This window comes from Clytia hemisphaerica, unplaced genomic scaffold, assembly GCF_902728285.1.
Source record: "Clytia hemisphaerica strain Z4C2 unplaced genomic scaffold, Clytia hemisphaerica genome assembly, whole genome shotgun sequence".
In the NCBI taxonomy this organism is placed as follows: Eukaryota; Metazoa; Cnidaria; class Hydrozoa; order Leptothecata; family Clytiidae; genus Clytia; species Clytia hemisphaerica.
Window position 1 is genome coordinate 387,085 of NW_027103808.1, and position 13,340 is coordinate 400,424.

The 13,340-nt window shown below is 35.7% G+C and overlaps 1 protein-coding gene across 1 annotated transcript in view; it reads left to right on the forward strand.

The window, feature by feature from the left end:
* LOC136806504 (nuclease EXOG, mitochondrial-like) overlaps nucleotides 1–2,778 on the forward strand; it is a 9,404-nt gene extending 6,626 nt beyond the window's left edge. Inside the window, exons 2-4 of the mRNA XM_067063090.1 lie at nucleotides 518–837; nucleotides 1,071–1,279; nucleotides 1,971–2,778. Of these exons, the coding sequence (XP_066919191.1) occupies nucleotides 518–837; nucleotides 1,071–1,279; nucleotides 1,971–2,390 (949 nt within the window). The 3' untranslated portion in view covers nucleotides 2,391–2,778. The remainder of the gene's footprint in view (nucleotides 1–517; nucleotides 838–1,070; nucleotides 1,280–1,970) is intronic.
* The last annotated feature ends 10,562 nt before the right edge of the window (nucleotides 2,779–13,340 follow it).

A 13,340-nucleotide genomic window follows, 5' to 3' on the forward strand; every position in this document is an offset into this window, starting at 1 on the left:
TGTTGCATTTACTTAGATAAAAAATTTGTCTGGCAAGGGATTTGCACCCTGACTTACAAAACCTTAATAATCTGGCATGAACCTTCAGTACTTAGCTTATCTCTTATTTCTTAGGGCATTTATTCTTTTTAGCAATAAGCTAAACTAACTATTGTATTTGTTTGATTGTTTGAAAAGGATTTTCGAAAAAATTTGACGTGTCATTGGCTTAGGGGTCACCTGAATTCTTAGGGGGCACCTAAAACCTGCTGCCAAGCCATGAAAAATCGCATTTCGCAGAACTAATTTTCGTGGTAGACACCATAAAACGCGAAAATTGGTTCCCCTTAAGGTAATTATTATTTAATATAGAGCTGGTTTCATAACTTTGCATTGGAAGATATAGTCGTCTCCCAGGATGGCTGAGATGGCTTTCAAAATATATTATAAGAAGTGTTGCCTTCAATGAAGCTGATATGGAATATACTTTTTAGTACATTATATAATGATAAACAGATTTTTTGATTTGTTTTATTAGAAACCAGCAAGGTTATGATGAAGTGGATCAATTTCCTCACAGACGCCAACCTCCAAATAAAATCAATGATGTCATCAACAGGTATGGACTTCCTACAGGTGATTTTGTGATGCAATATTCCAATCATGTCTTACAGTACGATACTGCAAGAAAAATTCCAAAATGGGTCTTAGAGCATATGTCAAAAGACGATTTGAAAGGCCACGCAGAACGAAGTCAGTGTAATTTCAAGGTAGATCAAAGTGTACCGAAACAGTTTCGCTCACACAATGAAGATTACCTTGGAAGTGGTTTTGCTCGTGGACACATGGTGCCAGCAAGTAAGAAACGTTTCACATTCTTTAACTATTTCACATACTCTGGGACAACACTCACAACATAACCTGGAATGATTTTATTTATGAATCTAAAAATTCACATCAAAAGAATTGGTTGAATATACTGGATTGTTATGTAAACAAAATTACTATCATCTAAATCAGAAATTGTTCTTTTAGGGTATAGCTAAAATTTATGAATTTACACATTGAACTATCCTTCTTCCACTTTATAGGCGACGTAAAGAAATCACAAGAGAGTATGCAAGAGACATTTTACCTCACCAATATTCTACCACAAGATTTTGATAATAATGGAGGTTTTTGGTATCGTATGGAAAATTACTGCCGTTCCTTAACCAACAGATTTACTGATGTTTACGTTATTTCGGGTCCACTGTTCCTTTCGCATTTTGTTCAAAATAAGAAAATGGTGACTTTTCAGGTATGGTTGTTTACCTTCTTTTAAATTTTCATTATGGAGTAGAGTAGTTGGAATAAACTGGTTTAAGTGGTTTTTTTATGATCATATAACGAAAAGCTAATAAATGACCCTGCCCATCAGACAAAATTTTGACCCTGTTTGACGAAATTTGTACCCTGTTAGACGCAAGAACCCACTCTGACAAGTGGTGGGAAAGACCAAAAATCAACCCTGTCGGATTAACTTTCAAAATTAGTTGATTTGCAACCTGTGAGCTTGTAAAAGGTACTCATACCAGTGGGACGTCTTTTACCCCTATTTCGCTTGAGTAACCACTCTTGGTCCGTAATATTGATAATACTATATTGTTATATCAGTGTATCATGTCTCATGTCTATCATACGTTTCCCTAAACCCTGCTTAGAACATGGGCCCCGACGAGCCATTTGGAGTGGGGCTTCCATTATTTTGGAAAAAAATGTCGCCCATCATGGTTAGACAACAAAGAAACCCACCATGGTTAGGCAACAAAGAAACCCACCATGGTTTTAGGCAACAAAGAAAAACGTTCATTCTTTACACCCTCAAAACACCCTAAGACGTTTAGGGAGAACAACAGTTTTAATGATTTGATTTAGTCTGTTTAAAGTTGTTCTAATGTTAGGTTAAACAGGTTATCGTAACAATTTGATTTTTTTGCTTTAATCTATAGGTTATTGGTGATAACAACGTTGCAGTACCCAGCCACTTGTTCAAGATAATCCTTGTGGAGAACCACGGACGACCCATCGCTGCAGGAGCTTTCGTTGTTCCAAATGCACCGATTGCAGATGATAAAGTACTGACTGATTATCAAGTTTCGTTATCACAGATCGAAAATATGACTGGATTCATGTTTTTCCCTAAAATAGACATGAACAATTTACCAAATTTATGTTCGAGAGACAACTGTCAGTTGCTAACAAAAAATACGGCTGATTTGAATATTTTGATGAAAAACTTGAAACGTGTTCGGAGTAAAGAGGAATTAGACAATCTGTGGAATCAAGTTCTTCAAAAGAACGTACAGCTCGACCAAAAATTCATGCAAATGTACTGGGAGAAACGGAAGACATATGAAAAAGATAATTAAATTGACTTTGAGTGTGCTTTGTTTACAAGAGAAATTAGTATCAAGAAAACAAGATGTGTTTTCAGACTTGTTTTCGTTTAATCAGGTATGCAAGGTATGATAATGTTTTTAACTGTGAGCTTAGTGTCTGATTTCGAGTTACCCTTTTGAAAAGTCCTTGTCGACTTAATCACGAAAAATTGACCATTTTACACACACAGTGTAAATAATAGGTGGAAGGTGTTTTTTTAAAGGTGTGTCTTTGGCTGTTCGACTTAGGTGATTGTGAATATTTTGTGAATTCGCTTAATTTTTTTTGTGAATTTTCTAAATTTTTATTGGAGTATTTATAGATGTTGTTTATAAAATTTTATACTGAGAAAATAAAAAAATTGAATTAAAAAATACCAAATAATACCTCGGTGTCTTTCAACCCTTCAAACCAAAAACAGATCATGAACTTTTGTTTCTTTTTAATTATCTGTTTTTACCACGTTCTTACACTAGAAATATTTTCAAGGCAGAGTTATTACATGACAGGACAGTGCTTAATTCTTCGTGCATCCAATTGACTTTTAATTTAGCAAATGTCACCTGATGACGTCAAAATGCCAAAAATAGGACCCTTAACTTTTTTTCACTTTATTTTTTCTCAAATTTTGTGAAGCAAGTCTATGTGACAAGTTTGATTGTAAACCTGCATATATTGTGCGTGTGTATTTTAAAGTTCGGCCCGAAATTGCCTTTTTAACAATAGGTTAATATGGGTTACTATATCCAAAAATTAGAAAATGCTTTTGACTTAAATTCAAAAATCATCTCTAGATTATCCATATGTACCATTGGTCAATTTTAAGGTCTGATTTTGAGCTGTGCTTTTCACGGTAGCTTTTTCTACGATGTAACGTCTATTCCATTTTGTAACATTTTCGAATGTTTTGAGCCCAGGTTTTTTCGGGCTCTAAACATTCGATTTTTTGACGTCACTTTAAACATTTGGCAGTATCAAAAGAATAATCGAATTTGCGTCAAAACACTTATGAAAGGCTTCTAATTTTCGAGAATCGTCAAAGTGGAACTCACTAAGAAACGGGACGGAAAATCCAGGTTTTTGGTGAGGGGTGGTTCGCTAATCGTTTGCTTACTCATAGTCATAATCAATTTTAATTTACATTACATACACGCCTTTTCACATTGGATTGACACGACGGATGTGGAGATTGGTCAGATAATATAACACTGTCCTGATATGATATATGTGTCTGATATGAAACCAGAACACTTATGTAAAACGTCTTCACAGGTTGATTTTTATTCGAGCTGTGGATACCAACCTCGTTCCCTGTGTATTATCAGCTTTCTGATTGCTTACTGATAGCGCTAGGATATTCTCTGGCGTCTATCAGTAACGTAAATAAAGCCTGGAATACACAGGGACGAGGTTGTGTGGATACTTCATATCACTGTGGGACATTTTGACGGACGCACGGCGGCGGTGGCAAGAACTCAAATCGGTACCTGGAATTTGAATATTATGGGGCTCGAATCTGAGTCAAATTCTACGATGGCCCAGAAGACTCAAAACACGCACTTCTAGTTTTCACGCACTTCCAGTTCTTATAAAATTTGTAATCTAGAACTGTCTTGGGTCAATGGCCCAGAAGGCTCAAGTGACACTGCGCACTTCTGACTTTTTGTCACGGCGGGAAATTTCCAAGCGAGTGGACCGCGCAATGAAAATTTGTTTGGTCTTTAAAATGAATGTCGAGTTATACAAAATGAGTTAAAATTTCCGAGTTGTTCATTTCAAGAGTTACAGGTTAAAATTTCCGAGTTAAGTACTGGTCAGCAAAATTTCCCCCTAGTGGCAAAAATCGGGGAATTTTCGGGCTTAATTAAATCGGGGAAGCAAAAAGTGACCAAATATCAACTTTGTTTTTTCATCAAAAAATGTTGTTATATATGAATCACAGACTAGATTTACAACTCGTCAAACCACAAATTATTTCGCTATTATCAGCATTATCATCAACTCATTCATTGCAAATCGGTATCTATTTTGCTGACCAGAACGGCTATCTTTCGAGGGAAACTTTTGCGTCTCTAAAATATTTTTAGAAGTGCGCAGTGTTGTCACAAAACAACTTGGAAGTGCGCAGTGTCTCGTGAGCCTTCTGGGCCATAACCCTAGACAGTCCTAGTTCACAAATTTTATAAGAATACTGGTAGTGCGTGGTGAGCCTTAGGGGCCACCGTAAAATTCGTTGCTAGCTTCATTTTGGTTTGAAGTTTTTATAAAATAACTACTTCACGAAATCGAGCCAAAATCTATTTGATTCTAGCTGTGAAGGAAGACACCCTCTTTTCCTTCACATGCTTTGGATTTTTTTGGAGTTCATTTAAAAACATTATTTGAAAGATAAAAGGGTATCATACTCTAGGTTGTAATATCCGAATGACCGGTTATAACGGTTAAACGAACCAATAACCCGGGTGTTCTTTTATTCCGCCGGATCCAGCGCGTTCGTACTGCATGTGTTTTCTTAGTTTTTTATAATAACACATGACCATGTGCTCTCCTCATTAGCCTTTCTAATCCTCACACCACCGGGGCAGGAGCATTCCTTGTTCTTCCCTCCTCTCCTAGTCATAGTAAGGGGCTCCCTCATGTGCCCCCTCGAGTGACTTAGGGCAAGTCTCAAAAACCTAACAGTTTACCCTAAGTTTTCGCGACCAATAGCAGCCAGATTCGGAGATCCACTTAGGGCTCTAAAGTACCTCTATACCTTGAAGTTTATGAACTGGGTGTTACCTAATTAAATATTGCCCCAAAAATCTATAATTGAAGAAATTGTTATTATGACGTCATAATTTGATCGAATTTGGTGACGTCATGAATCGTATAATCGCTATAAGGGAGCGGTCATTAAGTATAGTATATACCGGGGTGGAAGGGATTTGGGTAGGGTATGAATTTTTTTTCCCTCTTTTGGGTAGGGTGTGACAAAAACTTGAGTGCTTTGAGTAGGGTACGAAAATATTTTGAGCAGAATCTTATTTCAACAAAAATTTCAATTTTGTCAATTCAAAAACTCCATTATTCTTGCGAACCCTGAAATCTGAGAAATTTTAAAGTGCCATAAAGCTGCCATCTGGTAAGGGGTAGGGTAAGAAAATTTTCATCCAATTTTTGGTAGGGTATGAAATTTATTTGAGAACTTTTGGTAGGGTATAAAAATAAGAAGTCTGGCAAAAAAAACCCTTCCACCCCGGTATATGCTATACTTAATGACCGCTCCCTAATATGAACCAAAGATTCATCTAACAACTGAAATGTAACTTTTTGGAAAAATTTGATGACGTCAGCAAAAAATGACATTTTTCGATTTTTTGCATTTTTTTGCTGACGTCATCAAAATTTTCAAAAAAATTTTCATTAAAAAGTTTGGCATCATTAAGATGCATCTTTGGTCCAAATTTGACAAAGATTCGACATGTACTTATAGAGTTAGAGCTAATTTACGATTTATGACGTCATAATTTGATGACGTCATAATTCACACTTTCTTTAATAATTAATTTTTAGGTTAATATTTAATTACGTCACAACCAGGTCCTGAAACCTTAAGGTGCAAGTCATCTAAAAAAAATCCATAAGTGAATCCATGAGAATGGGTGCTATTGGTCGTGGATTCGGAATTTGTGGTTATCAAAAATCTAGACACGCCCTAACTCACCCGAGCCCCCCAGCTGACCTTCAATTCATGCAATCGCGCAATGTTTCTTCGCAATTCGCACAAAGTTTTTAATTCACGCATTCGCGTACGATTCACACAAGTGAAAAAGCTCATTCACGCGCATATTGACCCAAAACCGCATGGGGTGGGGCTCTTCTGTTCTTCTATTGCCTGGCACTTCAACCGAAAGAAAAAGAACATTAACAGAACAGAAGAAAAAGTGACTGAACAAAATAAATAAAGAATTTCGCATTTGGTTTCGAGGCCCGGAATCTTCGAGTTAGAAAACTTCAAGTTAGCGATTTTCAAGTTAGGAATTTTCGAGTTAGCTAAATTATGACGTCATAAAAGTGCAAATCATGACGTCACTCAACTCTACCTCGATTTTTCATTTTCGAAAAAGGATTTTCGAGTTAGGATTTACTCGAATTTTATTTTTCGAAAAAACCTTTTCGAGTTAGCTAACTCGAATTTCTTTTTCACAAAACCTTTTTTCGAGTTAGCTAACTCTGAATTTATTTTTCGCTCACAAGTTTTCGAGTTAGCTATTTTGGATTTTTTTGTATGGAGGCACATAATCTTCGAGTTATATGATCGAGTTATATGGCTTCGAGATGAAAATCTTCGAGTTTAGAAATAAAAATAGCTGAAATAACTCGAAATGATTGAAAGTCAAAATTTTCCATTTCGAGGCGAGTTATATGATCGGTTATATGGCTTAGTTATGAAATCTTCGAGTTAGGCCCGTAACTCGAATAAAAAGGAAGTATTTGATTTCGAGTTATTTTAATCGGTTTTTTGTTGGCCATTTTCCCTTGAGTTATATAACTCGGATTTTTTATTGCAAATAATTTCATCGAGTTATATTCCTCATTTTAACTCGAGAGAAAAATAATGATTTTTTCCATCGAGTTAAAATGTTGTTTTTAACTCGAAATTAAAATGGCAAATTTTTTCATCGAGTTATATAACGTATTTTAACTCGAAAGAAAAAAGACAAATTTTTCCATCGAGTTAATGATGACAAGCTCTTTTGTCGTCGATTTCCACAGATTCTGGATGAGGTATAGCTTTCTTATAGTAGTAGAGTCAATAAGGACCGAATTGTCAAATTGTGAACAGAAGAACCCTTTGAAAAGTTCAAAATAATCTCTTTTAGTTTTAGAATTTTCTGGACTAAAAACTGTTTAATAGTTTATGAAAATCTACCGCCTTGTTTACTGGTTTTTTACTACAGTAATATTTCTCAACTTCAGTTCAGCTAGAATCTCAGTATTTTATGTGTGTATGAATAATTGGTTTACGGAGCTGGAATTTGGCATACACCTTCCTTAGGTCGAAACTTAGGGGGTAGTTTGTTTCCTTTCTTTAAATTTCGATTTATTTTGCGAGTTATCCCCGGAATTACCGAGATCTTGCGTTTATTAAACGTCATAAAATTCAAAATAATTGACGTCAAATATTTTTTAAGAGTTAGGAATATGTTGGACGGTGAAAAAGAATGCGGCTATTATATTTTGATTTTTCCCAAGAGCCAGAAATAGATTTTAGTTGATTTCATTGTTGATGTCAAATATTATTTTTATTGATTTTTAAAAACCCGTTCTCCTGGTCCCAAGTCTACAATAATATTGAGTTTACAATTGTGCCTTCTCTAATCCCGAACGCCCATCAACAAGTGACAAGGGTGTATAGTTAGCTTTTTCCTAAATCGTGTAACCATCACCGTACTCAGTCCCTAATACCAAGTACTTCAATCACTATCACATTGGGTTTACTGAGCTTAGTAGAGTCAAATAAATATATAGAATAATCACACCAAGCGTGTCTATTTTTTATTTGTCAATCACCTCATGGGCAAAAACTAGACTACACTGTAAGGTTATTCGACTTGGTGAAAAATGCACTGTAAGGGTGTATTTTTCGGGAAAACCACTGCGATTTTTAGCCCGCACATACCGTCAGTCCAAAATCCGACTACACCCCCTGGGCTCATAGAGAGACTGCCTTTCGAAGATTCTGCCCATATTTTTGGACTTTTTCTCACCCTAAGAGAAGAGAGACTATTTCCTCCCTCAAAATTTCAGTCAGAATTTTCATAAGTTTTGGTCTAAGATTCAAGAATTTATGACCCTTTGAGGGAATCGGTTTTTTTATTTCGGTAATTTTGGAACCCTTACAGAGACTCAATTGTTTGTTAAGGGTTTTTGTACTCCTTTGAGGAACTTTCGAGGGCGTCTGAAAAGAACCCTTTATTATGGCTCGCACATACCCGGCATCCATTTTGCCTAAGTGGGGGTACTTAGACTTTAACGGTTCTAGAACCACCAGAATGCAGAAAGCATAGTCGATTGATAAGGTTTTGGGCATTTTTTTATGACACCCCTTTTTAATACAAATTCCTGTAAATAAGATTTTCAAAAAGTTCTCGAAAGGCAATTCTGACTATTTTATGACGAAGAGTAGATGACGAAACTGGAGTCAATTGTAAAACTTCGTCGTTTAGAACCCCTAAAATGGCTGCAAAAATGGACAAAAATCCGCAACATGCTTGATTACTTAGCAAAAATTCATTTGCTTCCATGGTTTTAAACGGCTGAAATTGAAAAGTCAATTTTTCAATCCGACATGTACCTAACTGACAGACACAACTAACCCTATTTACGCAACTCGAAACCAATATTGTAACATTTTGAGTTCGAGTTATATAACTCGAGATCATTTTGATGGCATTTCAATTTCGAGTTATATGAGGCACATAATCTTCGAGTTATATGATCGAGTTATATGGCTTCGAGTTATGAAATCTTCGAGTTAAGGCCCGTAACTCGAAATAAAAATGAAGCATTTTTTTTTCGAGTTATTTTTTTAACTCGGTTTTTTTATTGACCATTTCCCTCTCGAGTTAATTCAAGGAAAATAACTCGAAATCATTTATACAGCATTTTGATTTCAAGTTAAATAACTCGAAATGAAAATTTCGTCAAAATGATTTCGAGTTATATAACTCGAAATTAAAATGCTGTATAAATGATCTCGAGTTATATAACTCGAACTCAAAATGTTACAATATTGGTTTCGAGTTACGCAGATAGGGTTAGTTGTGTCTGTCAGTTAGGTACATGTCGGATGGAAAAATTGACTTTTCAAATAACAATTTCAGCCGTTTAAAACCATGGAAGCAAATGGATTTTTGCTGAGTAATCAAGCAATGTTGCGGATCTGGCCATTTTTTCAGCCGGTGTCCGGACAATCCCCCCCGGTGAATTCCCCCCAGTAAATTCCCCCCTGGTGAATTCCCCGCCGGAAAATTCCCACCCGGCGAATCCCCCCTGGTGAATTTCCACCCATATATTTTCATATGTGTTTTTAAGTTTCGAAATCATGGACTGTAACCCCCGAGGGGGGGGGGACTAGGGTTGGCGAATGAGAGGTATGTGCGGACTTTTGCTGAAAAGGTGACCCTTAGAGGGAATTTTTGAATTTTTGGTTTTTCGATTTTTGAAAAAATTCATACCCTTAGAGAGACTTTATTATATTTTTTTCTCTGGAAATCAAAAAAATTTCTAAAAATCCAGAATTTTCCGACCCTTAGAGAGACTAATTTAAAACTTTCAATCGAAACAAACCTCCAATTTTAGGGCAAGGATTTTTACAAGTTCAAACACAACTCGCTTATTCAATTACATGAATTTTTCGGGGGGATTCACCAGGGGGGGATTTACTGGAGGGGAATTCACCGGGGGGGGATTCACCAGGGGGGAATTGTCCGGTAATCTTTTCAGCTATTTTAGGGGTTCTAAACGACGAAGTTTTACAATTGACCCCAGTTTCGTCATCTACTTTTCGTCATAAAATAGCCAGAAATCTTATTTACAGGAATTTGTATTAAAAAGTGACGTCATCAAAAAATGTCCCAAACTTTATCAATCGACTATGGATAAAGGGAAGGCTCGGTTGTGAACTTAGAGAATTTATAACCCCAGGTAGATGGGGTAGAGAAGGCTCAGTTGTAAACCCAATGTGATAGTGAAGTACTTGGTATCAGCGACTGAGTACGGTGATGGTTACACGATTTAGGAAAAAGCTAACTATAAACCCTTGTTGATGGCATTCGGGATTAGAGAAGGCACAATTGTAAACTCAATATCATTGTAGACTTGGGACCAGGAGAACGGGATTTTAAAAATCAATAAAAACGATGTTAATACTAAAAATGTCTAATTTTGAAAATTTCAGAAAAAATGATTTCGTTGCAACAAAAATAATATTTGACATCAACAATGAAATCAACTAAAATCTATTTCTGGCTCTTGGGAAAAATCAAAATATAATAGCCACCGTCCAGTCCAACATATTTCTGGCTCTTAAAAAATATTTGACCTCAATTATTTTGAATTTTATGACGTTTAATAAACGCAAGATCTTGGTAATTCCAGGGATAACTCGCAAAATAAATCGAAATTAAAAAAAATGAAAATACTACCCCTAAGTTTTGACCTAAGGAAGGTGTATGCCAAATTTCTGTTCCGTAAACCAATTATTCATACACACATGAAATACTGAGATTCTAGCTGAACTGAAGTTGAGAAATATTACTGTGGTAAAAAACCAGTAAACAAGGCGGTAGATTTTCATAACTCGCGGAGCGAATTAAGCAGTTTTTAGTCCAGAAAATTCTAAAACTAAAACATATTATTTTGAACTTTTCAAAGGGTTCACTTCTGTTCACAATTTGACAGTTCAGTCCTTATTGACTCTACTAATATAAGAAAGCTATAGCCCATCCACAATCCGTGGAAATCGACGACAAAAGAGCCTGTCATCATTAACTCGATGGAAAAATTTGCCTTTTTTCTTTCGAGTTAAAATACGTTATATAACTCGATGAAAAAATTTGCCATTTTTATTTCGAGTTAATTTTTTAACTCGGTTTTATCATTGACCATTTTCCTCTCAAGTTTAATCAAGGAAAATAACTCGAAAGCATTTATAAAGCATTTTGATTTCAAGTTAAATAACTCGAAATGAAATTTCGTCAAAATCATTTCGAGTTATATAACTCGAAATTAAAATGCCATCAAAATGATATCGAGTTATATGACTCGAACTCAAAATGTTACAATATTGGTTTCGAGTTACGTAAATAAAATAGGGTTAGTTTTGTCTGTCAGTTAGGTTCATTTCGGATGGAAAAATTATGACTTTTCAAATAACAATTTCAGACCATCAACTCTACCAGTACATTTACCAAAACCTATAATTTCCCAGTGATTTTTTCTGGGGTCACATCTTGGGACAAGTGGATCACATCTTAAGGCAGCTTTTTGGGGTCACATCTTGGGGCAAGTGGGGTCACATCTTGGGGCAGCTTTTCGGGTCACATCTTGGGGCAAATGAATCACATCTTAGGGCAGGGGTCACATCTTGTGGCAATCGGGTCACATCTTGGGGCAGGTTTTACATCTTAGGGAAGGGGTCACATCTTGGGGCTGTACACCCTTAAAGCCTGGGGGTATTTAAGCAAAATGGGTGCCGGGTATGTGCGAGCCATAATAAGGGTTCTTTTCACACGCCCTCGAAAGTCCTTCAAAGGAGTTACATGAAATTTGGGAAAAATCGACCAAAATTTGGTGACAATCTCTAATAGAGTTCCAAAATGTCAAATAGTTTCGATTTTTGACTTGGACATACCCGTCACCTCGCAAAATTAGTACCCCCTCATTACCCCCCCCCCCCCAAAGTTTGCGGAAATGCAAAAATACTGAGATCTCCAGGGGAATAATCCTTAAAAAATGCTGACGTCATCAAGATTTTGAAAATTTTTTGAAAATTTTTTGAAAATTTGCATTAAAATGCATCTTTTGTTAAAATTTGAAATTATTTTGATAATTGTATCAAAAGTTATTGGGATTTCAATTTTCATGACGTCATCAAAATAGCGCAAAATTGAGGATTTTTGCGAATTACGCAAAATTTCAAAATGAAAAAACATCTGCCTAGACTGAATCCTATTCTACTTAGTCATACGCTTCGTTTGAGCCCAAAATGAGCTTCTGAAAATGATTTGTAACGTTGCAAGCATTTTGACCCCGCCTTAATCCCCTGGAGATTCTAGCTCAATTGAAGTTGAGAAATATTACTGTGGTAAAAACCAGTAAATAAGGCGGGAGATTTTCATAACTTGCGGAGCAAGTTTTTGTTTTAGTCCAGAAAATTCTAAAACTAAAAGAGATTATTTTGAACTTTTCAAGGGGTTCTCTTCTGTTCACAATTTGACAATTCGGTCCTTATTGACTCTAGTCTCTACTACTATAAGAAAGTTGTAGCCCATCCAGAATCCGTGGAAATCGACGACAAAAGAGCCTGTCATCATTAACTCGATGGAAAAATTTGCCATTTTTCTTTCGAGTTAAAATACGCCATATAACTCGATGAAAAAATTTGCCATTTTAATTTCGAGTTAAAAAACAACATTTTAACTCGATTGAAAAAGTCATTATTTTTCTCTCGAGTTAAAACGAGGAATATAACTCGATGAAATTATTTGGAATAAAAAATCCGAGTTATATAACTCGAGAGGAAAATAGTCAATAAAAAAACCGAGTTAAAAAAATAACTCGAAATAAAAATGAAGCATTTTTATTTCGAGTTACGGGCCTTAACTCGAAGATTTCATAACTCGAAGCCATATAACTCGATCATATAACTCGAAGATTATGTGTTCGAATTTTTTTGATTTACCTACTAACATACAAAAAAAAATTTCAAGTTATAACTTTTTCTAAAAAAATCCAAGTTAGCTAACTCGAAAACTTGTGAATGAAAAATAAGTTCGAGTTAGCTAACTCGAAAAGGTTTTTTCGAAAAATAAAATTCGAGTTAATTTTAACTCGAAAATTTTTTTTTGAAAATAAAAGATCGAGCTAGAGTCGAATGACGTCATAATTTGCACTTTTGTGACGTCATAATTTAGCTAACTCGAAAATTCCAAACTCGAAAATCGCTAACTTGAACGTTGAAGTTTTCTAACTCGAAAATTCCGGGCCTCTTTGGTTTCTCATTTTTGACATCTTATTTGACTTTTTTGTGCGAAGTGGATCTCGCTCCGCATCCGCCGTTTCTCTGAAATGCTTCTTGAGCTGAGAGAGGTGTTTCCAAAAATAGAAACAATTACTTTCTCCACTTGAATGACGCACGGGACTCACGTGATCAAAAAAATCTATTCCTATTG